The 27,609-nt window shown below is 32.9% G+C and overlaps 2 protein-coding genes across 2 annotated transcripts; both read right to left on the bottom strand.

The window, feature by feature from the left end:
• Positions 1-831: 831 nt before the first annotated feature.
• On the bottom strand, positions 832-5,169 carry LOC100796733 (transcription repressor KAN1). The gene is given in 7 exon segments (XM_014772865.3): positions 832-1,254; positions 2,823-3,022; positions 3,024-3,060; positions 3,288-3,444; positions 3,979-4,015; positions 4,135-4,211; positions 4,294-5,169. Coding segments are annotated over 7 exon segments (648 nt in total). The 5' UTR covers positions 4,421-5,169; the 3' UTR covers positions 832-1,241.
• A 20,454-nt stretch (positions 5,170-25,623) lies between these two features.
• LOC100306450 (uncharacterized) lies at positions 25,624-27,289 on the bottom strand. The gene is given in 2 exon segments (NM_001248299.1): positions 25,624-25,831; positions 26,968-27,289. A coding segment is annotated over 1 exon segment (297 nt). The 5' UTR covers positions 27,277-27,289; the 3' UTR covers positions 25,624-25,831; positions 26,968-26,979.
• Positions 27,290-27,609: the final 320 nt, after the last annotated feature.

Genomic DNA, 27,609 nt, shown 5'->3' with positions numbered 1-27,609 from the left:
TATCGAACTAATATAATCAAACTGTATTATGAAACCATAGTTACGTTGTCAAAACCAAATTTATTCGATTAGTTCAACTAGTTTAATTGAGAATGGTTATAAGACCAGTTCGGTCAATCCTCAAAATTAGTCATATAAAGAAGCCCGTGCGTTGTTAAACTTCAATATCTGTATTAAAAAAAAACTTCAATGCTTGAACATATTTAATTTGGTTTTATTTTTATTTTTAATAATTAGATGTTATGAATGTGTAAATTTATAAGTGAAATTTAATTTTTAATATTATGAAATTATGTTCTTAATTTTTTGTTTTATATTACTTAATACATTATATTAAAAATTTAAACAATATTGTTTAATTATATTATCAATTTAATCATAATTCAACCATATTTTAAACTATTAAACCTTGAATTATTGTCTTTAATAGTTCAATGATCGGTCCGAGTTTTACTTAACACAAACTATTATTAAGAATTAACATCAAAGGTGGATGTTAAACCAGATGACCTCTAACTTCAGATGATATTGGACATTAAAACCTTCATTGATATTCTCTAACACTTTTGGGTGACTATCATTAGTTTCAAGACTTGTTCTCATATTTCTTTAGAAGTAGAAATTTGGAGAGGTTATTGAAATAAGAACAAAACATATATTTTTTACCCTTGAGGAAAATTACATTCTTCGTGAGCAAATCACAACCATAAATGTAGTTTGCGTTCAAAAAGGTAGATGCCTTTCTCTTCTCACTAGCCTGGCATGTTAGCCTTCCTCTCAACTCCAATTTGTGGATTAATTCATCTTAGAATCTCTTAGAAAAGTAGACAATACTAAAAATAGATTATAATTAATTGACATGGTGATTGGAAAGGTACCCGGTAGTAGAAACAAGAAAATAACCAAAACTGTTAGTCAAGAGAATGAAAAGGAGCTACAGTGGATTATACCTATTGATTTTACAAAAGAGAATGAAATTCAATTGCCACATAGGGCTAAAGATAGGTCCAAATTAATTCTTTCTTTGAGAGTGTGAGTGGATGAACTAGAGCAGTCCTTGTAGTTGTTGCCAAACCCAGGGCATGATGAGATTGCCTCACTTATCTCACTGCCTGAACTCTGAGGTGAAGGATTTGGCAATGTGAGCGATAATGACAATTCATCTTCAACTTCTGCAATAGCTGTCTCAGTAGTAGTGTTCACAAGTACATTACTAGGCTGTGAAGTGCTCTTTCCTTCATTTAATTTAGTAACCTATAACGAGGAGAACACACACGTAAGCAAATAGTGACTAATTATTCTCACTTGTGCAAGGGAAACATCCATTATAGCAAAGAGTTATCCCACATTTGGTGACTATTCCTCCTAATGCATGTACTGAAATAATACTAGAAAGGGAAAAATGAAGAAAGAAAAGCAGGTAGTAGTTCTTTTTGAAAAACAGTGTTCCTAATAACACCCTACTTGCCATTTGTTTTTATTAATTATTACAAGTATTTACCACGTACGCAGATGTGAAGATTTGAACAAATAGATGTTGTGTAATTAAAAAAAATTCTTATGAAATACTATACTTCATATCCATATATCCACATACTAGATTTGAACACCAATTATATGTTTTGTATTTTATGGTGTAGGAAGAACTTGAGGTTAAGTCCAAGTAGTAGGGCCTCTACCTTTAAAAGAAAAATCCGTATAGATGCAATAAAGGGCATAGGATAAATTTCCATATAAAAAGTCAGAATTTCAATAATTTGGGAGGACCACTGAATGTGAAAAAACTCATATAAATTAGAAGCTATGATGACCCTTTCGGCCACATTGCAGCCATGATAAATTTTGGAAAATTACAAGCCCCCTCAATTCCCACTAAACATGCTCTCTAGTCGTACAAGGGGACCAAAACAGGTAACCACTCCATAAGGCGATTAAATGTTTACATAAAGTAACGTACCTATGTTCAACACTTCACGTTTTCTTATTTTAGCCCACTTCATTTCGCTCGTATACACAAGCGTGGTTCTCAAAAAACCAACTTCGTGAGTGAGAACAAAGTAAATAAAAATAGGCAAAAAAAAAATACAGCTGCAAAGCGTAAACACTAAACAGATCTTTTAACGTCGATACAACAAAGCTTTCTAAAAGAAGTTAGAAGAACTTATTTCAAGGCAATATTTATTTTAATAATAACACGAGCTCTACCAAGAGTTTCTTGTTTCAACCTAAGAACAAGTTAATAATTTAATACATTTTCTTTTTTAAAAAGAGAGACAGAAAGAAAAAGAAAAAGGCACAGGTAGCTGAGAAATTAACCAACGGTTTCCCATTTAACACACAACGTAATCCCAAAAGCTGTGCATAATTGACAGGCGAAACGTAAGATCCTACTGAACAAAAGTGGAGTGTTTGGAACCCTATGGATTCGTCATCTTGGGCTCGGCATGGCATGGAGAAATTAAAAAAAAATTAAGGACAAAACTTACATACATTCTTTCTTTTATAGCATATACTATTCTTGTACTATTATTTAATAAAAAAGAGTTTTATGTTGATAATCTACGTTACAAAATTTTACATTAAATGTTAACATTTAATACAAACTATTATTATGAGCATTATGGAAGTAAAACTCAAATTCTAATTAAGCAAAAGCACCAAAAGTGAATGATATCTAAGTGTTATTTTATCTTACAAAAAACTACCCATAACCAGCATAACACTTCACCCCAGATAAAAAGCTAGTGGTAGTAAGATAAATACACATATTAATTAAGTAGCAGAAAAGAGAAGAGAAGAAGAAAAGGTTGTTTTTTTAGCACCTGAAGGAAATCAGATTGTTGGTTAGGAGAATTGAATGAAGTGTGGTTGGGAAATTCTGGAAACAGAAGGGAATGGGGTTGTGCCTGCTGCCATGTTGAGAACTCCTTGTGCTCATCAGCCATGGGCTTCTTCTGTTGCAGATAATCATAAAAACAGTACGGATTTTGAACTGCATCACATAATCTTTGGCTGCACTGCAGGCTCTCTGAGATGGAACTCCTCGTCTCGATTCTTGCTCTGAGTACAGAATCCAAACGAAAAGGATTTTCAAAAGAACCAAAAAAGTTAAAGTTAGCCTCAGAAAGAAAAAATAAATAACGCAAAAAGATCATCAAGGCAAGCCAAATACCAAACCCTTTTGCTTCTCTCCCACACATACACACACCACTTTTTTTGACGTTTGAAAAGTCTGAAATTATTTCAAGGGAGAAAGAAAAAATAATAAAGATTTTACATAGGCTTACCTTTTTGGAGGGAGATTACTGTGGCCGAAGAAGGAATCAGATTCTCTTCCCATTGGTTTCGAACAAGAGTACTCAACACCAACATCATTCCCTTCATCAACACATCCATCATCATGCTCCTCAAAAGATTGGTTCCTATGTTGGGAGGATGTCCTACCTGACATGCACATTGTGAAATAAAAAAAAAATGAGATTATATTTTTTTTTATGAAACAATTAATTAATGCGTGGTGTTTTGAACACAAGCCAGTAACGACCTTAGTTGTGTATGGAATGGAGGGAGAATACAAAAAAAAAAAAAAAAAAAGTTGTGGATTTCATCAAAATGCCATTAGAGGAAGATTTAAAAGGGCATTGGCTTATTATTCTTGCTACACTATTTTGGCATGAAAAAAGACTAATAAATGTGCCACTCAGTCGCAGATTTCCCAAACTTGTGCATAAGTGAGAGTTCATAGGCTTTGTTTTTGAAGTTTAATATGTACCAAGAGAAGAAACAACAATCAGCATTCAATGCACAAAGCATGGTCTAAATTAAATTCCCGCGTATATATGACAGACAAATAGGATTACTATAAGCAGAAGGAGGAGGCATTGAGGAGCCATGATCATATATCATCATCAGGGGACTAAAGATTAATATATGCTCTCTCCTTGTTCATGTGCTTTTGCAGTAAAGAAGGTTCGGTACCTTGTCTGCCCAAGTCACCCCTCATGCTTCTGTACATCTGGTTTGGATAAAGAGAGAAACCCAATATTAGTAAACAACACCCGATATTAAAAATAACCATGCATCACCAAAACTTTGACTACTCATTAAAAAAACATTTTATTCTATGTTTCTAACCTGAAGATGGCTCTTGACGTGTGAAATCGTGAGCCCTTTAACATCCATCAACTGAAGAACAAGCTTCGGAGTAGCCTCTGAAATTAACCCAAAAAAATGATCAGAAATTCATCATAGTGAAAACGGATCCATAAATCCAAAAACAACAACAGTACTTACTATGGTGGCCTCCAAGGCTATCAATAGCATGAACAAAGCAACGGTGCAGCTCAGGAGTCCACCTTAAACGAGGAACCTTCGATCTTACATATTGTCTCACTGATCCTTCTCTTCCACAACTACCCATTTTTCCCTGAACTAAATATATATCCAAACGTACCCTTGGTAGAGTCAAAAAGACCTTCACTTTTCTTGTGTTTGTTTTAGTTCCTCAACACCAAAAGGGTACATATATATACGTCTTCCCCTCAAGAACTATAGTTCCTTCTCCACCTCTCGCCCGTGTCTTGCATACATAGTATATCAGAGAGAAAAGCAAGACCTTTTTGCTCCCCACCCAAAGAGAAACCAGAGGGAGCAAAAGGGAGAGAGAAGAGGAATATCACGAGAGAAAAGGAAAAGACGAAGAAGATATGTGTAGGGGATCTGCAAATTCCTTAGGAGTCACACACTGATGATACTACCTGATATATGGTGGTTGCTGTACCTTTGAGTTGCCAACGAGAAAACAAATAAATAAATAAAGAAGAAGGGAACAGAAACTACACACACACAACTCAAAAACTGAAATCCCCAAAAAGCAGAAAACCCAAAACACTTTTTCTCAGATAAAAAAATCACGAGGAGGCTTCTGATCTTGTTTGCACTGACCCTTCCACGAAATGATTACACCTATGCATTGCAATGCAATTGCCAATATAATGGGTAGTACTATCTTCCCACCCCACGGTGTTGCAATTACTCAACTGCCTCGCTTTGACCTTTGCTTCTCTCTCTCACACACACATACCACTTTTCCCTTCTCTCTCCAAAGACTTATTCATTAGAATATGACCACTGCTACATACGCCAACGTCGTCATGATCACTGTGTAAGACCCCATGAAAATGCTTTTCTGATTTTCCTTCTTATTATTGTTTTATAGTATTCGTACGTATGAATGAATAATGTGTGAATGCGATATCATTATTGTCCAACACAATATGACAGATCTGCCCTTGTTACAATGTTTCAAAGACGGTTTTACCCTTTCCGTGGGTCCCACGCTGTTCCCGCTCTAAGTAAACTTGGGTTACCTGTGTGCCAAGTAATACGCTGCAGTGGTGCCACCTGGACGTGCATGGGAAGTTGTAGAATTACAAAACTTACATATTCTATTTTCCACCCTGAAAATTAAAATTTTGAAATGCATTTACCTTTTTTCCCATGAAATAGTCAACTTCACTATTTATCCATCTTATTTCAAATTTCAAACAAACTATACATTACTATGCAGCATGAGGAGCTTCTAAATCTTTATTATTCTTTTTAGTTAAACTAAAGATAAATTTGTTATGTATTTATCATGTACATGAACAAAGACTCAATTTTGCTTAATGGTGCTATGACATGGGAAAGATTTCTATTTTTTAACATCAAAGCTTGTCACATAGGCTCCATTTGGTTGGGAAGAAGAAAAATGAAGAGAGAGAGAGAGAGAATTTTATTTAAATTGAAGGAAAAAATGAATTTTAATTTTGAAGTATTTATTTTTATTTTCTATTCAACTAAATAAAATTAAATATTTTATTATATGTGTTTTCTTTCCTTTCTACTTTTTAACAACAAAGCTATTTGATTGGAAATAAAAAAAATGTGTGTATGTGATCGAAGAAAATAAAGTTTTGAATTTTATTTTTAAAACTTCACTGTTTCTCCTTTTTTTATATTTAATCTTTAACTACATAAAACAAAATACTTTTTTTATCTATTCTCATCCAAACACACTGAATGAGAACTTACAATATTATTTTTAATTAATAATAAAAAAATTATTAACAAATATTAAATTTAAAACATATTAGGCGTCTAAGATGTCTGGATTAGTATAAGATAATCGTAGCCAAATATCTTTAAAATTTATTTTTTGTTTTTCATTTTTATATCTAAACATAAAAAAGATATATGAGGTGTTATTTATTCGGTCAACGAATTAAAGCAAAACAATGTGACACAAAGGCATGCTTTTCAAGGTGGTGTATCTCTACAGATTATTACTAGTACAAGCTAGTTTTCTTAAAAAAGTTATAAGAAAAAAGATATATAGATAATTATGAGGAATAATTTATCACATCTGTTTGTCCTAAAAGAGGCGAAAAACTCAAAATGACTTATGAATTCCTGACTAGACATTTGGGCAAAGGTCCTAGGGAATACCTTTCTTGTCAAAAAAAAAAAAAAATTGAAAAGCCAAGTCAAACACACACATGACATGCAAGAGGATTAGGATTTAGCGAGTGATTAACATGAGCCAAACAAGAAAATCAAAGGTATAGAACAAATAATTACAACAAAAGCCAAACCAGCAACATTTGGGTACGAAATTTCCCTTTCCAATCCCAAGTTGACACCAAAAATAAATCAGATCAGATCCCTGTCACCTCGAAGTTACCCCGTGAGAAATCAACGGCTGGGATCGTTGGAAGGATCTTTACGTCAACGTGATGAATTCCGTATGTGGAATTTCAACTCTGAACTATTGTCAATCTACACAGCTGGAATGTGCCATCAATATCAATCAATCAACTCTCTTTATTATATTCTCAATATTTATATACTTTCATTTTTTATAATATTATAATAATGAATGAAGTTACAACTGTTATAGAAATAGATAGCATAAAGGTTTGTTACTTCCAGGCAAAAACAAGTTTATTACTCATTTATCATTATTTTGTAAATTGTATCATTAAAGTTTTATTTTTATGTATTTTATCATTTTTTTTATTATCATCGTGTTTTAATTTTTCATACATTTTATTGATAATAAAATAATATTAGCGACAAAATAACATTACTATATTTTCTAAGGCTTGATAAAATGTGTGAAAATTAGAAATTGAGTATGATGATAAAATGAGGGAAAAAAAAGTTTGAGTAATAAAATTCATAAAATGATTATAATAATTATTGAGTAGTAAAATGTGTAATTAGGTCAACATAAAAACTATACAGCTGTTTTTAAAAATATTAAATATTACAACTTTGATTCAATTTTTTTACATTAACTCTATTTGTTCAAATATTATCTAAGTGATGGGGAAAAAAAACTAATCTAGTCACAGATGGAGAAAAAAATTGCATTTTTTTATTTAGAATTTTATTTTTGAATCATTAATCTATTTATTTTTTATTTAATGTGAGACTAACTTAACTTATGCTTTTGATTAAGAATAAAAAGTGTTATATAACTATTTATTTTTCTTTTTAAATTTTTGTCAAACTAAATAAAAAATTAACTTTTATTGTTCCTTTATTTTTAGTTTTAAAAGCCTAAAAGTCCATTTATTTTCTATTTATCTTTTCTTATTTTGTATTTATTTTTACCTCATTTGTTCCTCTAATTCTAACTTTTTTTTTTCCTCACGCACCTACTTTTTCCCTATATTTTCTTCTTTTCAACCAAAAACTACTGAGAAAAATAGTAGAAGTGAGAGAATATTAATTGTTTAGTAGGATGAAATTGCAATGAAATATTGGGAAAAAAAACAAAAACAAGGTAAACTCACAAATAAAAAAGAAATTGCTAAGAGAGACAACAAGTTGCACAAAAATGGTAAAAAAATGTGCAAAATAATTAATTATGTTTTGCAACATAACAAATTATGTTGTATTATAAATATGATTTTTAGTCTTAAATTCAAGTTTGATCGAAGCTACTAAAAGTAACACATTAATTTACACCATCATCAACTTTATTCATGTTGTTTATTCTATGTGAACCTTTAATCATATAATTTGGTCTGTGTATAATTTAATTATTATACCAGGTATGTTATCGTACTGTGTGTACAAGGGAGTTCAGAAGGAGAGATGTTTTTATTACTAAGGCTTATTATATATTGTTTTATGCATAGAATTTTTATTTTTTTTTCCCAGCAAACATAATTAACAAACTTTTATTTTCATAATACTTTCTCAAAAATGTTAGAATATTTATTGTTACTTGTACCAAACACCATAATCTTAATCAATGAGAAAGTTCACGACACACACTTGAAATTTTAATATGTTAATATCTCATACTTTTCTAATAATGTCACTAAATAAAATTTAGATACAATTTTTAAATTATATTTAGTGTTATTCTCTAATCAAAATCTCACCTTATCAGGACTCATGTATTAAAGGTCAAGCATTAAGAATTGTGTATGCCCAGACTTACGACAATGGTGCGTTGGTGAGTGATGCATGTAGATGTACGGATGACAACATGGTGCGACTTGGGAAACTGGGAAGGTATTGTTAGCAATCTCTTGTTATCCACCTTGTTAGTTGAAAATCTGTATCCGCTTCGCATTCGGATATTGGTTAAGTTTTTTTTTTTGTGTTTTGTTTACATAAAAGAGAGAATGGAAGTAAATAAACGAGAGAAAATAAAATAAGAGAAATGAGTGAGAAATACGTTAGAAATAATAAAAAATTGGTTAAAGAAAAACAAAGTAAAATATAGAGAAAATAGTTGAAATAAAGTTGTTTGATTGATAAAAATACTAAATTAAAACGCAATATTATTGTTATTTAGAATATTGTTTGTTTACACTAATACTCTCTGAAGTATCGTAAACTTATACAAATATTGTCTTACTTTATTTATTTTACACTTATCTTTCTTAGTTATTTAAAAAATATATACTGAAACCCACATGTACATTACATTACATTATCCCTCTTATCCTGTGATAGATTTAATATAGAAGAGTCTTAGAAAAGAGAACTGGTTCACGCATTTAAAGTTAAGGCGCACATCTAAAGTTGTTTTAAAAATATCCACTGACATATTCTTAATTATTTGAAAAATATTACATCCTTTTTTTAAATAAAAAAATATTACATCCGACCCTTTAGTGTAGATATTTTAAAAGCATGAAATATTTATGTAATTTTACAAAATTTCCGAAAATAATTGTATAATTTACTCTCTTAATATGTATATGATATATCTCCTTATACTTTTAATATCAACTAAATTGTTTAACAATGTAAATTAATTATCATAAATCTAAAATATAATTTATAAGTATACAAATATTTATATTTATTGATTACATATCTTAGTTACAACATGATGTATAAATTTAAAAATATTTATTTATTTGTATAAATAAACATTTTTCATGTACAATGCACAAACTAAAATGCCAATTATTTATAGTTATCTATTTAGTTATTCTTCTAATTGTTACGGATTTTACTCATATAGGCAAATGTTTTCTCTATCCCTAGTGTTATGAGCATACAAGAGATAGGCCAAATAAACGGGTCCTAGGGGAAAAGAGAAAAGACATAGAGAAAAAGTGTTAGATGTGATAAATAGTGAGGTGGGAAAGAAAGCACTCAATTATGATCATAATTTTTCAAAAAAAAAACTAGTATATTTAGTATTTACTATTTTTTATTATCTGATTTATTTTGAACATAATTTTAGACATTAATTGATTTGTTATTTATTTTTTTAATTAATAATTTAATTTTTTTTTAATTAATTTGATACAACTGAATACACAGAGCAACAAAATGTAGAAGAAACAAGCACAATCAGAGAACAACCAAACGTAGAAAAGGAACCAAATTCAAAAGCAATCCAAGAAGCGGAATTAGCAGAAGCAGGATCAAACACAGGGGCAAGCACAGAGAAAGCACAAAGGCCAAAAAGGACCATTACCAAACCATGTTACCTGCGGGATTTCGTGGAATGAGCTGGCAGAAAAAGGTGCCCAGTAGCGTAGCAATCCATCTTTATTTCATCTTGTCGGCTGAGGTGGCACAATTCTATTAGGATTAGATTCCATTTGTGTTTTGTCTTTTCTTCCAAGGCTACATACCAGAAAAACGAATCGTTAGAGCTTGTAGTAGAAAACTCTATATAAACAGAAGAGCAATGTATCTAAGGATTCAAGCAATAATACAGATTTCCTTTCCTCATCTTGTTTCTGGAGGTGCCTAGGCCTCGAAAGCTAGGAATTCTCTCTTTGCTTTTAACAAATTTGGTGCTTTCATTTCTATCCCCCCATGGTTGATCCCAACCGGTCTAGTCTCGAATGTATTGAGGATGTTATCTCTAAACTAGCCTCTAGCCAGCTCCAAGTCACTGAGAAGCTTGAAGATTTACTCCTTCGGGTAGCCAACCTTGAACACACAGCAAACTCTACTCCCTCACCTTCGTCTTCCTCACCCACACCTGCATCAAATACCATATCCATCAAACCACCAAAAATGAAAGTTGACGTGCCTCGCTTTGATGGCTCCGACCCATCAGGGTGGATTTTCAAAATAAGCCATTTTTTCGCATATCATTCCACCTCAGAATCAGAGCGCCTCACCATTGCCTCCTTCTATATGGAGGGGTCGGCGTTGGCCTGGTTCCAATGGATGACTCGGAACCACCAACTCACCACTTGGGCAAGTTTCTTGGAGGCCATCGAGGCTCGTTTTGCACACTCACCGTACGAGGACCCCACTGGGATCCTCTTCAAGCTAACACAAAAAGGGTCCGTGACGGAATAACTGACACAATTTGAAGCTTTGGCCAATCGCATTGTTGGACTGCCGCCATCCGTTCTCCTCAGTTGCTTCGTCTCCGGGTTCGACCCCGAAATCCGCCGCGAGGTGCAAGCGCTTCAGCCGCTCACCTTGGTTCACGTCGCGGGTCTGGCACATCTCCAGGAAGAAAAACTCACCGAGACACGCCCACCGTCAAACCCCACTATTTTTCCTCCGCGCTCACCCTCTCCACCAACTCTACCATTGTTACCCACCCCGCCTAAACTGCCACCCTTGCCTTTCAAGCGCCTCACCCCCGCCGAGCTGGCTAGCTGCCGGGAATGGGGCCTATGCTTCAACTGCGACGAGAAGTTCACGAGAGGGCATCATTGCGCCCCTCGGTTCTTTCTCCTTGTCGCTGATGAAGACAGCCCTAATGAACCCCTAGACCCTTTAATACCATGCCCTAACCCAGACCCGGAAGACCAACCCCAACCCGAACCGCCTAAGGCCCAAATCAGTTTTTATGTGTTGCGGGTCAATCCTCCCCGGAAACCCTACGCTTGTTGGGCTGTATTGCCAATCAACTCGTCGTCATTTTGGTTGATGGTGGCAGCACACACAATTTTGTGCAGGCCCGCCTCGTCCGCCACCTGGACCTCGCCGCGCAACCCACACCACCACTTCGGGTTTTTTTCGGAAACGGAAATATGATTGACTCCCATCAACTGTGTGTTGGTGCCACGATCCAAGTACAAGGCCATGCCTTCACCACAGACCTCCATGTCCTGCCCATCTGTGGCGCCGACGTGGTCCTCGGCGTCCACTGGTTAAAATCCCTTGGCCCCATCTTGACCAATTACACCACCCTTACCATGAAGTTTGTTCACCATGGGAAAATCATCGAGCTTCGAGGGGATACCACTCAGGACCTTGAGGTCGTCTCTCCCATGCAACTCCGCTGTATGGTTCAGACTGACGGTGTTAGTGAGTTTTTCCATATCCGAGTCTGCCCTCCGCCACCCTCATCCCAAACCATCCTCCCAGAAATTCAATCCCTCCTCCATTAATTCGCCATCTTGTTCCAAACACTGCCCACATTACCCTCGTCCCGACCAACCAACCATCATATCCACCTTCTTCCCGCGTCTTCCCCGGTCAATGTCAGACCCTACAGGTACCCTTACTGTCAGAAGCAGGAAATTGAAGCACAGGTTACCATCATGCTTTAGTCAGGCATCATTCCCCTGAGCACGAGCCCCTTCTCGTCGCCGGTGCTACTGGTTAAAAAGAGGGATGGTTCCTGGCGCTTTTGTGTTGACTATTGCGCCTTAAATGCCTTGACCGTTAAGGATCGTTTCCCAATCCCAACGATCGATGAGCTCTAGGACGAGCTGGGCGGCGCAAATTGGTTCTCCAAATTGGACCTTATGCAGGGCTACTATCAGATTTTAATGGCGGAGAAATAAGCACAATCAGTGAACAACCAAACGCAGAAAAGGAATCAAATTCAAAAGCAATCCAAGAAGCAAAATTAGCAGAAGCAGGATCAAACACATGGGGCAAGCACAGAGGAAGCACAAAGGCAAAAAAAGACCATTACCAAACCACGTTATCTGCGGGATTTCGTGGAATAAGCTGGCAGCAAAAGGTGTCTAGCAGTGTAGCAATCCACCTTTATTTCATCTTGTCGGCTGAGGTGTCACAATTCTGTTAGGATTAGATTCCATTTACGTTTTGTCTTTTCTTCCAAGGCTACATGCCAGAAAAATGAATCGTTAGAGCTTGTAGTAGAAAACTCTATATAAACAGAAGAGCAATGTATCTAAGAATTCAAGCAATAATACATTTTTTCCTTTCCTCATCTTGTTTCTGGAGGTGCTTAGGGCTCGAAAACTAAGAATTCTCTTTTTGCTCTTAACAAATTCATCATACTTTTAGAAATTTATTTGAATATTAATACTCTTGTTAATATTTTTTTATATTTTAAAGATTTAATTAACTATTTTTTATCAATGGAGTCTAACTCAGTTGGCTTACTAAGATACGTAAATTATTATAATTTTTTTTTACAATTCTTGCCTTTTGATTCTTACCCATAAAAAAACTAGTTATATTTCAAAAAGTAAAAAAAAAAATCATAAATTAAACCCGTGACATACAATTTGGCATGCCAAGACGTCAAACACGATACATTCTTTTTTAAAAAACCAAAAGAAAGAAAATCAGTTCATGCTATAGGATGCAATCGTCACGAAGATCATTCGTAAATTTAAGTTCAGGTTAATTTAAATTTGAAACTAAGTTTAGAAATGCAACTCAAGTCATGTTTATACAAAATTACATTTTTAGACAAAATTTTAATAGGTAAATATACTTTTCAAAATACTTAAACATATTACAAAATTAAGTTTATTTTACAAACTGAATATAAAACACAAAAAAGCAAACAAACTTAAAGTCATGTGATGATCTAATATCAAAAGAGTAGTCATACTTAAACATCCCAACATTTTAGAAATTTCATTTAGATCACAATATTTTAAACAACATAATATTTTTCATTTATTAATTGGACTGTAATATTCGAATATCTCATAATTTTAAACATTTCATTAACAAATTTCATTTTTTTCTATTTTTTTCTTTTTATTACGTCATGTCACCTATCATACTTATATTATTCTCACTTTTCTCACCTTCTGATAGATTTTAGGTGTTAAAATATATTTATTCGAAATCATATTTTTTTATATTTTTAAATAAGAACAAGTAAGAAAACTCCACGCATTCTTACACACCAAAAGAGAAAGAGCAGCTCTAGAGACAAAGCCTATTTGAAAAATTTACAATTTTTATCCTTCGTTAATTAATCTTTTATTTTATATTGGTTGTTTTCTTTATAATTAATTAAGCAGTTGTTTAAAGGATTTTTTTGTCTCACATTAATAGTTATGGAAAGTTAATCTTAAATACCTATTTAGAGGTGTATGACAATAAATCAATGTTTTGGAGTATAAACACAATTGAATCAATTGGAAGGAATTCAACTTCTATAAATCAACTTAATCTAGATATTATTTTTGCATAATTATTTATATCATTTTTCATATATATATATATATATATATATATATATATATTCTATTCAAAATAACTTATTGAATTATTTCACTTTTTACTTTTTGTTTTTGTTTTCTCTAAACCAAAGTATCCTTAAATATTTCACCGAAATTTTCCATCAATCATAACGATTTTATTTGATTCAAATTGAATTGCCTTTTTTGGTAAAAATAAAAATATTTTTATTTATTATCCAATAAATAGTAGTATAAATTAGAAAAGAATGTTGAAATTATGATATAGTATTACACTTATCCCTATATATTTTATGTAGAAAAAGGGAAGGCACAGATGAAAAAGAATTGGGTATAGTGGCACGGATATGAATCATAAATGGGATATTTAATTGGGGTGCTGAGGCAGCTGACCATTTATAACAGATGAAAGATACAAAATGGTTTTCTCAGCTAATCAGAAGGAATTGTTCTAAAAGATGCCAGAAAGTGCAGAGGTTGTGGCGTGGTAATGGTAATGGCATTAGAGAGAGGCAAAAGGAATGGAGAGAATTAACTCTTTCTCTCTCTCTCTCTCTCTCTCTCTGATTCTGAAGTGTGTCAGTGTGATAATGATGGAAATGGCAGAAGGTAAAGAAGGAAGGGAAAGGAATGCTGGAAATTCCTGGCCAAATGGAATGATGGGTTATGAAACAGTCCAAACAACATTAAATCATCACTGTTCGCATCTGATAGGATAGGGTGCATGAATTGCAACTTTGTATTTTGCAGCGCAGAGGGAGCCTACACACTACACAGTACTCAGTACTCACTAGTAGTATAGTCAGTGAGTGACAACATTCATTCATTATTATTTATTTATTTTCCAACTATAACTTAGATTAATACTGTGGATTGTTGAGTGAAAAACAATAGAGTCGAGACTGGGGAAGCCTAGAGGCCGCCGGTACCTTTGGCGTGACCAGCCAAACGGTAATGTGCCTCGGCATATGCGCCAACTCTCTTTCCTTTTTTTTTTTTTCTTTCCTTCAAACACCAAACCAACATAAACTGACCAGATATATGAATGGTAATGAATTCAGATAAAATTGAAAGAAATTGTTTTCCTGTGCTTGTCAGGACTTGTAATGTTGTGGAGGAATTATATGATCAATTACCCTACGAGATCATGCATGAATTTTGAAAAATTCAGCTCATGTCGTGTATTGGATATTTTTCATCTCAAGAATGATTGGGACATGATTCTTGATGTTGGATGAAAGGTAGATTTTGAGTCAGGCATGGTGATGGAGAAGAAGGGGAGAAAAAGGAGAAAGAGGCTGAACGACGTTAAGGCCTGTGTGCGGAAGGTTAAGGAAGGTTCAAAAATTTTTCTCTAAGTAATATGATACCATGAAATTGTTGAAAATAATCCAAGTCTAACATCGGCTAACAATACAACCATATTAGACTTTATAAGTGAGGGACAACCCTCACCCCTTGAACTAGCTTTTGGAGTTGAGTTAGACCCAAACTCACATTAAGATGGTATCAGAGCAGGTTCTTCCGCTAGTCCTCCCTTGTGGTGACAAGCACCCACCAATTGTTATTCACGCATCAAGCTCGTGAGGGGGTGTGTTGGAAATAATCCAAGTCTCACATCGGTTAACAATACAACCATATTAGACTTTATAAGTGAGGGACAACCCTCACCCCTTGAGCTAGCTTTTGAGGTTGAGTTAGGCTCAAACTCACATTCTAAGAAAAATCTTATATGAATTTTTTGAATGAAAAAATATAATTTGAAAGAAACAAATCTACTAAAAGTGATAAGTTGGATGAATATTAATTAATGATAAAATTAATAAATAATTTATATATTAACAAGATTAAAAAAACATCAAACATAGTCTTAAGGTTAATTTATTTTGTTAGGTTATGTTTGACAAAATTAACTTAAAAATGAAGTTGAAAATATAATTGATATTTGAAAGTTAGAAGCTTATAGCTGAAAGTTAAAAAGTTAATTTATTAAATTATAAGTGTTTATTAAATTTAAAAGCTTTTAGCTTGTCACAATACAATGTCTTGACTAAAAAGATGATTCTTATTGAGCCCCAAGGACAGTAACTAAGTCCATGATTGGGACAAAGGACAAGGATAGGCTAGTGCATCTAAGACAAATCTTTAATAGCCCCCCACAAGTTGGAAGGCGGACTCAACACTACCATCTTGGGATGAACCATATAAGTACCAAATAAAAGTGAAAAACAATGAAACATGCTAGAAATACATCAACAACAAATTGCCAATGATTGAAAACATTAAAAGACAATTGGAATATGCTTAACCATTAAGCAGAAGTATTAAGCAGAAGTCATAACACAAGGCTTAACCACCTCAAAGGCAAAAGCAAACCAATGACAAATGCTTAACCATCCATGGCAAAAGTTTGACACAATGCTTAACCACCATGGAAAGAAGTAAACATGTTTAACCACCTAAAAGGCAGAAGCAAACCAATGACAAATGCATAATCATCCATGACAAAAGCTTAACATAATGTTTAACCACCATGGACAAAAGCAAACAAATCACAAATGCTTAACAACCATACAGACAGAAGCAACAAAGTTTAACCATCAAAAGCATAAGCTAAACATAAGGCTAACCACTCAAAACAGAAGCAAACATGTTTAACCACCTAAAAAGACAGAAGCCAACCAATAACAAATGCTTAACCACCATAAAAGCAGAAGCAACAAAGCTTAATCATCAAGAGCAGAAGCTAAACATGATGTTTAACCACTCAAGACAAAAGCAACACATGCTTAACCATCCTATAAGATAGGAAAAACAACAACTTAATGCTTAACATCTAACAAAACAAAAGCTAGAGGTTAAGATTTGAAATAGGGTCAAAAGCTTGACCTAAAGAACTGGACTAGTATGGCAATATTGTTATCAGGAGGCTATAATAGAGAGAGAAAGAGACCAAAAACTATGAGAAAACAAGACTTGGATTTTATTTTTTTTTTTAAAAAGACCTGAATAATTTTTCTTTTTGTAATATGAACAATTGAGAAAACAACTAGGGTGCATATGCACAACAAAACATAGACAATCACTAGAAAAATAAGAAATGCTCACTGTGATTGCCATTAGGACTTAGGGCAACAACAGACAATGCTAGAAATGACTACGAGACCAGAATAAGAGATAAGGAAGGATCCAGTTGAAATTTGGGAATAATATTAATGTTGTGTTCCCTTAAGCAGGTGTTGGTGCTAGAGATATCTCATTCATAGGGCCATTTAGACCAGAAGTTGGAGCATTAGATTCTTGTTGAGGAGATGGAGAAGATACTTTGCAAGCAACAAAAAAAGTGTTAGCCTTGGTGACATTCAAAACCACACCAAACTGAGCATTGCTTTTTTTAGGAAGGACTTCCAAGCCAAAACAACAAGTACCCTTGGGCTTGGTAGCTATATTGATCTTTGCAACAAAGAGATAGTGAGGCCTAAAACATAACTGGAAGTGAAGAACCGAGGAGAAGAAGAGCCAAACTCAAAGCAAACGAAGGAAAAATGTGAACTTGAGGCCCAAATAATGATACCCAAGGAGGAATAAAGTGAAAGGAACAGTAGAAATGGAATCTACAAGTGAAAATAGCCCACAACAGGCAAACAATGACAACTTCAACAGAGAATCAGGCGATCAGTGCACCGGCTTCGTAGGTTGACCAATGGGTCAGACTCATCAGAGGTAGACGAGTACAATGGTGGTAGTGGGTGCTATTGAATTGTACCAGAAAGTAGTAGATATGTCAAATAAAGAAGAAGTTGACCAAAAAAGGTGGCACATGTTGTTGTTTTGATGATGTCGAGACATAGTAGGTTTCGTCGGCGACGGTGGGGCGAGTTTGGGGGTACTAGTAGTGACAACCATTGCACGGTGAGAGACAACACACCTGAAAAACAAAGATTATCGTCGAAAAAGAAAAAAACATCTTATTGGCCAGTGAGTTAAAGAATTATGCCACCATGCCTTGTGAGCAAGGTTATCAAACTCGAGAGCTTACGTAGACTCATGAGAATTTCATAGACTTGACTCATAGACTCAACTCGTAGACTCACAAAAGTCCACTTCATATAAAAATAATAACAAAATATTTATAAATAACATACCAATTAAATATTTCAAGAATATAATAAAGGAAAAAGTAAGCCATGAGTTTCATAACACTTAAATAATCAAGTATAGTAATGTATCACTACTAGATAATAACTTGCAGAAGTTATAGTAGTGGTAAAACATTCCCTTTGAGGGTTTGATGTTATTAGAGAACAAGGGAAAATTTTTAAAAATGGTTTAATTCAAGAAAATGGTTTAAATGGACTTAAATATAGATTAAGGGAAAATTTGTTTCACGTATTATTTTTTCCCCCAGAAATATAAGGATGAAAAAATTTATTACTATATATGTTAATAAGATAATAAAATAATTATTGTTAAATACATAACACATTTATTTAAAATACTGAAAAATAACATTCTCATTGTTTATATAAACAATAAAATAATTATTGTTTATATATTCTTGTGCTACTAAGTATGAATTGCTATTCAATTTAAGATAAACAACTTTTCTTACTTTGTCAAAAGAAAAAAAATATAGAATACTCACCAATAATTATTAAAGGGGTAATTCTACAATTCATTTGGATGGCACTTTATTAATTTCTTTGAGTGTACATTTTTTCAAACTATGCCCCTTACTTCCGCTGCCCCTCTCATTTTTTTCTTCTACCTAATTACCTTCTTTTAACCCACTCATGTACCCTCCTGTTTGCATTAATATTGCGGCAGCCTTTGAGCCATGCTATTAGTCAATTGTTTTTTAGAATCCAAAAGGCTAAGCAACGCACGTGTTCTTCTTACCACCATTGTGTATAATGCACAACCTGCTACGCCCAAAATGCGGTTTGACATTCTTTGGCATTGAAACCATTTTGTCAAAAAAGGGATGGTGAATCCATGTATGCAAAACAAACCCCACGTTCTTTGATATATTCTTTCCACACACATCTTCCTTGATTCAAGGACACCTAATTAACAAAACATTCATTTTCCATCACTAAATCCCTGAAAGGAACACTTAAATCAAGGCATGATATGAATCCTCCACCTTTGGCTGGCTCCAAAAAACATTGTTTAACAATTAATTATGGCTAATCAATCAAAGGGTGCGTCTAGACTGTTTGGTTTAGGAATTAGGCAAAAGACAAATTATTTCGACCCCATACTTTGCCCACTTGTTTTGACAAAGTATGAGATAAAGAAAAAAGGGACCATTAGACACAATTACATGCGACAAAAGACTTCAAATTTGAAGTCCATTATTGAAGAGTAAAAAATACGTTTGCCTGGCTTCCATATACCTGCATTGTGTGTACAGTTATATATTAATAGTTCTCCTAGCCAGTATAGAATGAATTTATCATAAAATAATATTTTGAAAATGATTACATGGTATTCCATATATTTTTGGGTACATATATCATGTTGTAATTTGTATAGTAAAATCACAAATTAACACGATCTTGGCTGCATCTTTATTCAAGCATACCATTTTTTCCCACTAACACATCTTTTGGTTGTAACAAGCCAAAAAATTTAAACTACAGTACATTCAGAATTCACGTAGCTCCAATCATCATGCCTCCCTGGTACGTATCAGTATGATGGAAATCGTTTCACCCGGAACACAAACCTAATCATTGAATATTTGACCTTAATTACAATGTATATTTGGATAAATGTAAAAACAAACCGCATAAGAATGAAGGAATACCTCAATATTATAAAACATGTGAAATTATATATATCATATATCAACAAATGTGTCAAGTTCATCTTGTCACTTATAAATGTTCATTCTCGGAGAATTCGAAGCAGCATGATCGGTTTCACATAAAAATATTAGGTTTAGTAAGATCACAATATACAATATATGGAATAAAGCTTGCATGAAATCGACTCATTTCATATATGACTAACTGGACTAACAATGTTTATTATTATTTGTGACAAATATTCTCACACTAGCTATTTGAATAATTGAATATGAGATTGTTTTTAACCCAGGCTATATAGTAAGATTGTCTTTTTCTACATGTTTGCTCATGTCTTTTAAATTGGATTTATAATATTACTATTATAATTAATATTTCTTAATCAATAAGTTCAAAATCATTTACGACTTAAGCATGCAAGGCGACTAATGTTTTTTTGAATCCATCACTTTATTTATTAAATAAAAAAAATATATACTTAATAATATTTCTAGGAGATATCAATTCTTTAAATGCATCTTAATTTCTCGACTTCGTAGTAGATACTTTGGGTTCATAAGAAAATAATAAAATATATTTTTGAATGTTTTATCTTTTGATAATTTTTGCAGTAATAGTTTATAGAATTTAGTAAGGATTTTTTTGGAAAAAAAATTAGGCTTCAACTTTAATTTGTCTAATTAAGAATCAAGCAGGAGGTTGATTCCTCAAATACATATTAAATATGTCTGGTATTTTATTGTAAAACCATTAGTTGTTACTGTTAAGTTCTAATTGTTGTGTAATTAAAATTTTGCATTTTGAAAGGGCTCCACGATACACGAGAAAAAAAGTTTAAAAACATAATGAAGGAAAAAATTGAAAGAGACACGAAATCAAATCCTAATACCAAATGAGGATCCAAGGAGGAAATGTGATTAGAGTTATTTTCCCCCCTCTAGAATGCTCGTACATGGAATGGAAGTATGGGTTTGAAAACGGTTCGTTAATAGTTTGATAATTTAGAAAATTAAAGAAAAGGTATTCAATATTTTACTTCATAAATTGGTAAACATACTGGCAGCGACATCAATGGTTTATTGGTCAGTGTTAGACAAAAAATACGCTTCACCATGACTTCAGAAAAGCAAAAGGGGAGAGTGTTTTCCTTAAATTTTAGGAAAAAAGATAATGGCTATGTAGAATAAACTTTATTTTCATGACAATATAGATACTATTAAAATATTAGTGACAGATTTGCCAGAAATTTACTAGAATGTTCATATTTGAAGAAAGAACCAGAATTATCATAAAATAAAATCCATTGTGGGTAATATAGCCTAAACGGATTAACAAGTCTCTTTTTTTTATATATATATAAGGAAAATAATTGAATAAAAATATTATAACTCGTACCAAAATAATCTATACCATGAAGGGCTTATCATTGGGTGATCATGAACTATATATATAGATTAGAACTTTCTACAGTCAGTTACGTGCATATATATAAGACCAAGGTATAGACTAACCTATATGAAAACAAAGTAAAACCTTTCCCTCACAAAGTTTAGTCCACCTAATTCCCTATCTTCAAGGATTAAATAAAACCAAGCATGAAGATGGGGACAATGAAAATGGGGCCTATCTCCATTAGTCATCATATATTCCCTAGATGGAATTGGACTTGCTAGCTAAAAAAGAAGAAGAATGTGTATCGCCCAATAGTTTACTTTACCCTATAAAGTGGTTTGGATTGACTTCCTCGTGCATCACTAGTTCGTATTCGTATATATACACTATATCGTGTGTCATTCTCTCACTATCATATTAATTAACAAATATGAATTATATTGGTCCTAAACCACATGCTATATCTAGCTAATATATTTTTTACTTGCTAATTATAACTATTGCATGCAAGTCACCTGTCACTGTGATATGTGCATTCACATTATAAGGAATAAATTTCATTAATGATCTACATCGATCGCTGTCCCTTGACGTCAAATCACACTATTACTCTGTGTATCACCCTTTTTTTAAAATGCACTACATTATTACACTAAATAACAGTACTCTAATATATATAAACGAACGTACAGATCTCAGAGCATAGATAAATATACTAGTGAATGAATTGTGTTATATGTGTGTTCCATGCATGCATATGGTCCTCTTCACCGACCCTAGTGATTATATACACACACCCAAATCAAATTTGACTAGTAAAATTTTTAGGAAATAGGTGACGAATTTTATTCTTCACACGTTAGTTTAGTCTTTAAAAGTAATGATATGATAAAAAAAAATTCTTGAAAGTCCTTATACTATTGTTTTAAAAAATTCTTAAACTTAACTAATTATTGTCAGAGACTAAAATTAATGAGAAATTATACTTTTAGGAACCTTTTTGTTTTTATATTATTTTCAAAATACTAAATTAACCACACCTCATAATTTTAAAGACAAAGTTGATCGTTTACTCTCTATTACGGATAACACCTACACCCAATCATTGAGTCTAAATCTAATTTTATCCTTTATTTTTGGAAGAAAGAAAAATAACAAGATTTTTTTAAGAAAGGTATACGTTCACTATTTTCTTTTAAGCTTAAAAATAGATCCTCAATTGGGATAAATTTTTAGTGGAGACTAAAAACATTAATAACATCATAAAAAAATTGCCCAGAATCATTGGAATACCAGTTTTCATCAGTTTCATAAATTCTTGACCGGTTCACGAGTTCAACATCCACCCGATTTTAAGAATTGCCTGAATTGGTTATTTAGATTTTAGACTGTTTCTTGATCGAATTCATCAGTCAGGTTCAATTTTGAAAACTATATTATTCATCAATTAAACTATTCACTAAAAAAAATTCAAATAATCAATAAGTTTCATTTCTTTTTTTAAAGAAACTATAAACATTTAATAATATCTTTGGAAATTTTTAAACAAGGGTGATTACTATTACTATTTTTCGCTAGTTATATATCTAACATCACGATCACCTGTGACACTTGCTATGTGAATCCATTATTTTCCGCATATAGCTAACTGTTACTATCTATTAAATAAATAAATAAAAGAAGCTAACTGTGTTACTAAAGAAAAAGACAAACTCAGGTGAACAAGTATCTTTAAAATGTTCAGAAGTGTTTTTTTTTATATAACAAAAATGTTTAACAGTATAAATGTTGTATTTGATTTAGAGGATAAAAATAAAAAGATAAAAATATTTAAATTAAAGTAAAATACAAAAGGTGTAAGACCCCATAAAAATCCATATTATTTTATTTTTTCCTTCATTTTCCTCCTCTTCACTCAACAAAACACAGCCTTGTTTAAAATTGTTTGGTTTATTTTTTTTTAAGAAACACAGTTTTATTACTAAATAGTTTTTTTTTCTTTTTTTCTTTTTATAACGAAACAGTTATATAAAAAGTAAAAAACATTAAACATATAAAAGAATCCTCTTAGATTACTCAAGTTTTATTGATATCCCATTGTTCAATTATCTTCCAATCAGATGTGTAGACTGCAGAGCTTGTTTTGAACGCCACCATACAATACGTCAAAGTTGGATATTTGATGGACTCTCGATCACAGCACTTGTTTTTTGCTTAAGAGGCACACCGGAAACTTCTGCTTAATCGAAAGCACACAGACATAGGATAATAAATTCAAACTTTTGTTTTTAAGCTAACTTAAATTCAATGCCTTGAGAATGTAAAGTCAAGGGGGTAGGTACCTCTACTTCAATCATTGTTCATTCCCTTGATATGTTTTGAAAGTCCTAATATTCTATTAACTTTTTATTCATGTTTATGGTCCATATATTCCACTTAATTATTCTGGGGGACAAGTGAACCAAAATATAATAACGTTATTTTATTTTAATTAATCAAATCGTCAACACATTCAAATTATACGTATATATTTTGTTCTGTATCTTCTTAAGCCCAAGATCCTAGCCCAACCGTGTGAAGGTTCATGCTTCTTTCAAGTCGGCACCCATTGAGCACAAAAGGTTGCATACGGGTAACCACAAAAGCTTATATGATGTCTTAGTCATCCTCCACCCTAAGCAATCCCATTTCTCTCTGTAAAGCCCTATACATGCTCTTTTCTAAGGCATGTTCTTTTCACTACTATGCTAAAATCATTACTAATTTGAGCGTATTTACAGGTAACTAAGTATACAGCAGGCAATAAACATTTCGCCTGATGTCTTCCTAACATTGCCGATATCTAGCAGAATCAATGTGCCCCAGTTCTCTGAAGAACACTCTTACAATTTAAACTTTCAATAAATGACTATGTCTTTTATATTTTCGTAATTTCTTAATTTACTCCCCATTACTAATTTTTTAATATCACTAAACCCCTTAAAGCATAAGTAAAAAAAATGCTATTGCTACTATTAAAATCATGCTTAAAATCCAAAATCGTAGCTAAATCAAGTAAAAATAAAGGACAAACGGATTTAATGGTTAAAAAGTAGATTAAATTAGTTTATTGATCCTCTAATTTACTTTTTAAGTTCGATTGGATTAGCTAATTTTTTTGAAATTCAATTTGGTATTCTAATTTTTAAAATCAATTCAATTTGATCATATAATTTAAATTGGACTAACAATATAAAAAAATCATATTTTGTATTTACTTAAAATCATTCAATAACGATTTTAAACCGTCACAAAATATATATTTAAACAGTTGGACCACTTAAATTAATTCAAATAACAAGATCAAATTGAACTGATTTTAAAAATTAGAAAACTAAATTATACCAAAAAAAATTAAAGAACTAAAATCAAATCAATTCTAAAATTTAGAAAATCAAATCGAATCCGAAAAAAAAAATAAAGGACCAAATCAAACGGAACAAAAAAAATAAATTAGAGGAAAAAAACTAATTTAACCTTAAAAATAAAAGTGATTTAGTGATATAAAGAATAATTTAAAAAAAAAGAGTCGGTGTGCGTCTGGTACGGGATGGCTTTGATTCTTGCTAAAAGTTTTAGGAACTCTTATTTCTCTTTTGTTCCAAATTTCCAATTTTCAGGTACTCGTGAGCTAATGGAAATACAAACCAATTGGTATATCGGATTGCAGTGCGACAGTACAGTGACTACACTTCTCAATTTTTTAAACCCATTGGCGTGGAGTGTTCGAATTTTTTTAACTTCAATTTTTAGTAAAACTAATTTTGAGTAAATTAGTATTTATATAAAATATTTTAAAAATCAGTTGAAAAGAATTGTTTGATCGGTAAACTCACATTCAACGTAACTTTCGAGACAGCAGCCTCGTATATAAAGCTAAACTCCAAGTCTAAGAGGATGAAAAATCCAAAAACCATAAAACTCCATGCATCCCAAAATCCTCCCACTTTTAATACAGCACTGGAATGAAGTGGTTGCAGATATTTATAGACCACAGTGAAATTCATCGATCAGAGGCCAACAAATTGGCAGTAACAGACCTCGACCATGGGATCAGAAATGCAATTAAGAATGAATTTATTTCTTTTCCTAAACATCGTCATTGAAATTGATTTCATGAAGTTGTATGATTACTTCAACAGGATTTGTGAACTTTCCACTTAAAACTCCTTTTACTCCTTCCTATAACAATATAACCTTTCTACTAAAACAAAAAACTTATCCCAATAGGTATAATATAACCTTTCTATTGCCAGAAAATCATTTTCTTTTCAAAATTATGTTAAATCCTTGGCTCTGACACCATCTCAAAACTGGAGTAGACAATGTTAGTTTACACGTCATTCAAGTGCCTAATTAAATTGTTTGATCGCTAGCCAAGTGTTCTAGAATCTAATATGGATCTGGCAACTAAACAAGTCAAATTTCTAAGCTATTATAAGTGATCAAGGGCATGGGCAAGATGTGTATGAAATCAATCAGTTAATTTTTCCCTTTAAGAAACGTTAACAAGGAATTTTATTTCTTCCAAGGAGAAACATGGGTCCATGACAGCAGAAATAGCCAGAAATAAAATATAAAAAGTCTGAAGTAGTCTTTGGACAAACATTCCAAAGTCACTTTGATCCATACAATAGCAAAACATGAAATAACATCTGTCCCAAGCAAAGGTTCCTGTCAAAAGTTAAAAGTAAATGAACCAAAAGGCATTTAGAAAGTGCAAAAGCTCAATAGAGAATTTTGGGGGGAGGGTGCGGGGTGTAAGAAGATCAACACAGCATGTAAACAATATCAAGGAGGAAATGAAACCTACAAAGACAGACCCTCAAAGCATATAACTACTATTAGTCTTTGTTATTACTTATAAGGCAGAACAGTTATACTTATATATCATTTGTGATTTCCAGGTCTGACAGGAAGCACATTATATAAAGATCACCGCACCTCCAGCTTGGAGAGAAACAAGTGACCAACAGAATTACAGATTCCACAGTAAGCTAAATTCACTTATTCATGATAACACTATCTTGAGGCAAAATATTTAATTAAAAAGGAGTAAAGATAGTTTGCTTAATTGTTCACTATGCTTCACAGCCTTTATAATTACAACTTAAAAGTTGATCTAAAGCCTCATGAGCCTGAGGGCTGAGACAACACAGCCTCTTATTGTGTCACAAAGGTAATAGTCAACAACCTAAGCAAACCCCATAAGAACACAAAGAAAAGCAGCAAAAGAGTCACGAAGGAGAGAGAAGAGTGAAAAGTAGACCGAGTTCAAGATCTATCATCAAACTCAAAAACCAACTAAGTTTATATTCTGATTTGTGAGAGGTTTCCATTACAATTAACATTTGAACATTTTGAGTAGGTGAATTAGGGTAACTCTTGTTTATCTTGCAAACCCTTGATGTTTACTGTCCAAATAATTATAATTTGATTACTGTATGCAAAGGCAACCGAATTCACCATACAAATAATATGATGTACAAAGATAAAGCTCAAGGTGACAATCCTACTCCCCTGCAGCCAGCATTGTGATTAACGATATACTACATACCCCAAACCATCACCAATATGAAGGGTTATTTTTCAGCCATGAAACCAGTGGCAGATTTATTAATCAACTAACTAAAATAAAGACATGTATCTCAGAAAATAGAGTAATTCTAGTTAGTAATAGAGAAACAGCACCCTAATTGAATTGGTATAACAGCATCAATCGCTCACCCTCGAATCCAGCAACCCTAAGTCCCGATTAGTGACAAAGCGAGATAATTGAAGAAATAAAAAGAAAGAAGAGAGGAGCATACAGTGAATATGAATCAGGCATTGGCGGGTTTGGGAAGCGCGATAAGGGGTTGTTTGGCGTTGGGGTTTTGTTGGTGCTCGCGGATCTTTTGCATCTGGAGCATTCTCTCCATAACGAGCTCGTACTGGCACTTTTCGTAGGAGTGACGCTGGTCCTGGCACTTCCATGGGAGGTAGAACTCGGCCTGCCTGCACTTGTTGAGAGGGATGAGCAAGTGGGCGCACTGGTCCCTGTAGGCCAGAGGAACCCTGGCCTCCACCATCTCCTCCTGAGTCGCTATCATCTTCTTCGATGACCCTTCAACTTCCATCTCCCCTCTTTCTCTGATCGATCTACTCTTTCTTCCAATTCAACTCTCTCTTCTCTGCGCCCAGGGTTATATGCTTTCATTGCCCTTACTCTCTAATTTATCAAGGGTATTTGCCCAGGGAGAAGTTTTTGACTTTTTTTTTGTTTTTTTCTTCTTCTGAAAATCAATAAAATTTATTTTTCTAAAGAATTGAAGTTATGCGTATTTTTATTGATTATTTATTAGATTATATAATTTAATAAAAAATCATATCGTGATTTTATTATAATGGAAGAAAATTAATCTAAATAAAATAAGATTTTCATTTTTTTAATGAAAAAACTGACTAAAAAA

Source organism: Glycine max, chromosome 20 (assembly GCF_000004515.6).
Source record: "Glycine max cultivar Williams 82 chromosome 20, Glycine_max_v4.0, whole genome shotgun sequence".
Lineage (NCBI taxonomy): Eukaryota > Viridiplantae > Streptophyta > Magnoliopsida > Fabales > Fabaceae > Glycine > Glycine max.
Note: the sequence above shows the minus strand (reverse complement) of the source record. Positions and strands in the feature narration are given on the sequence as shown.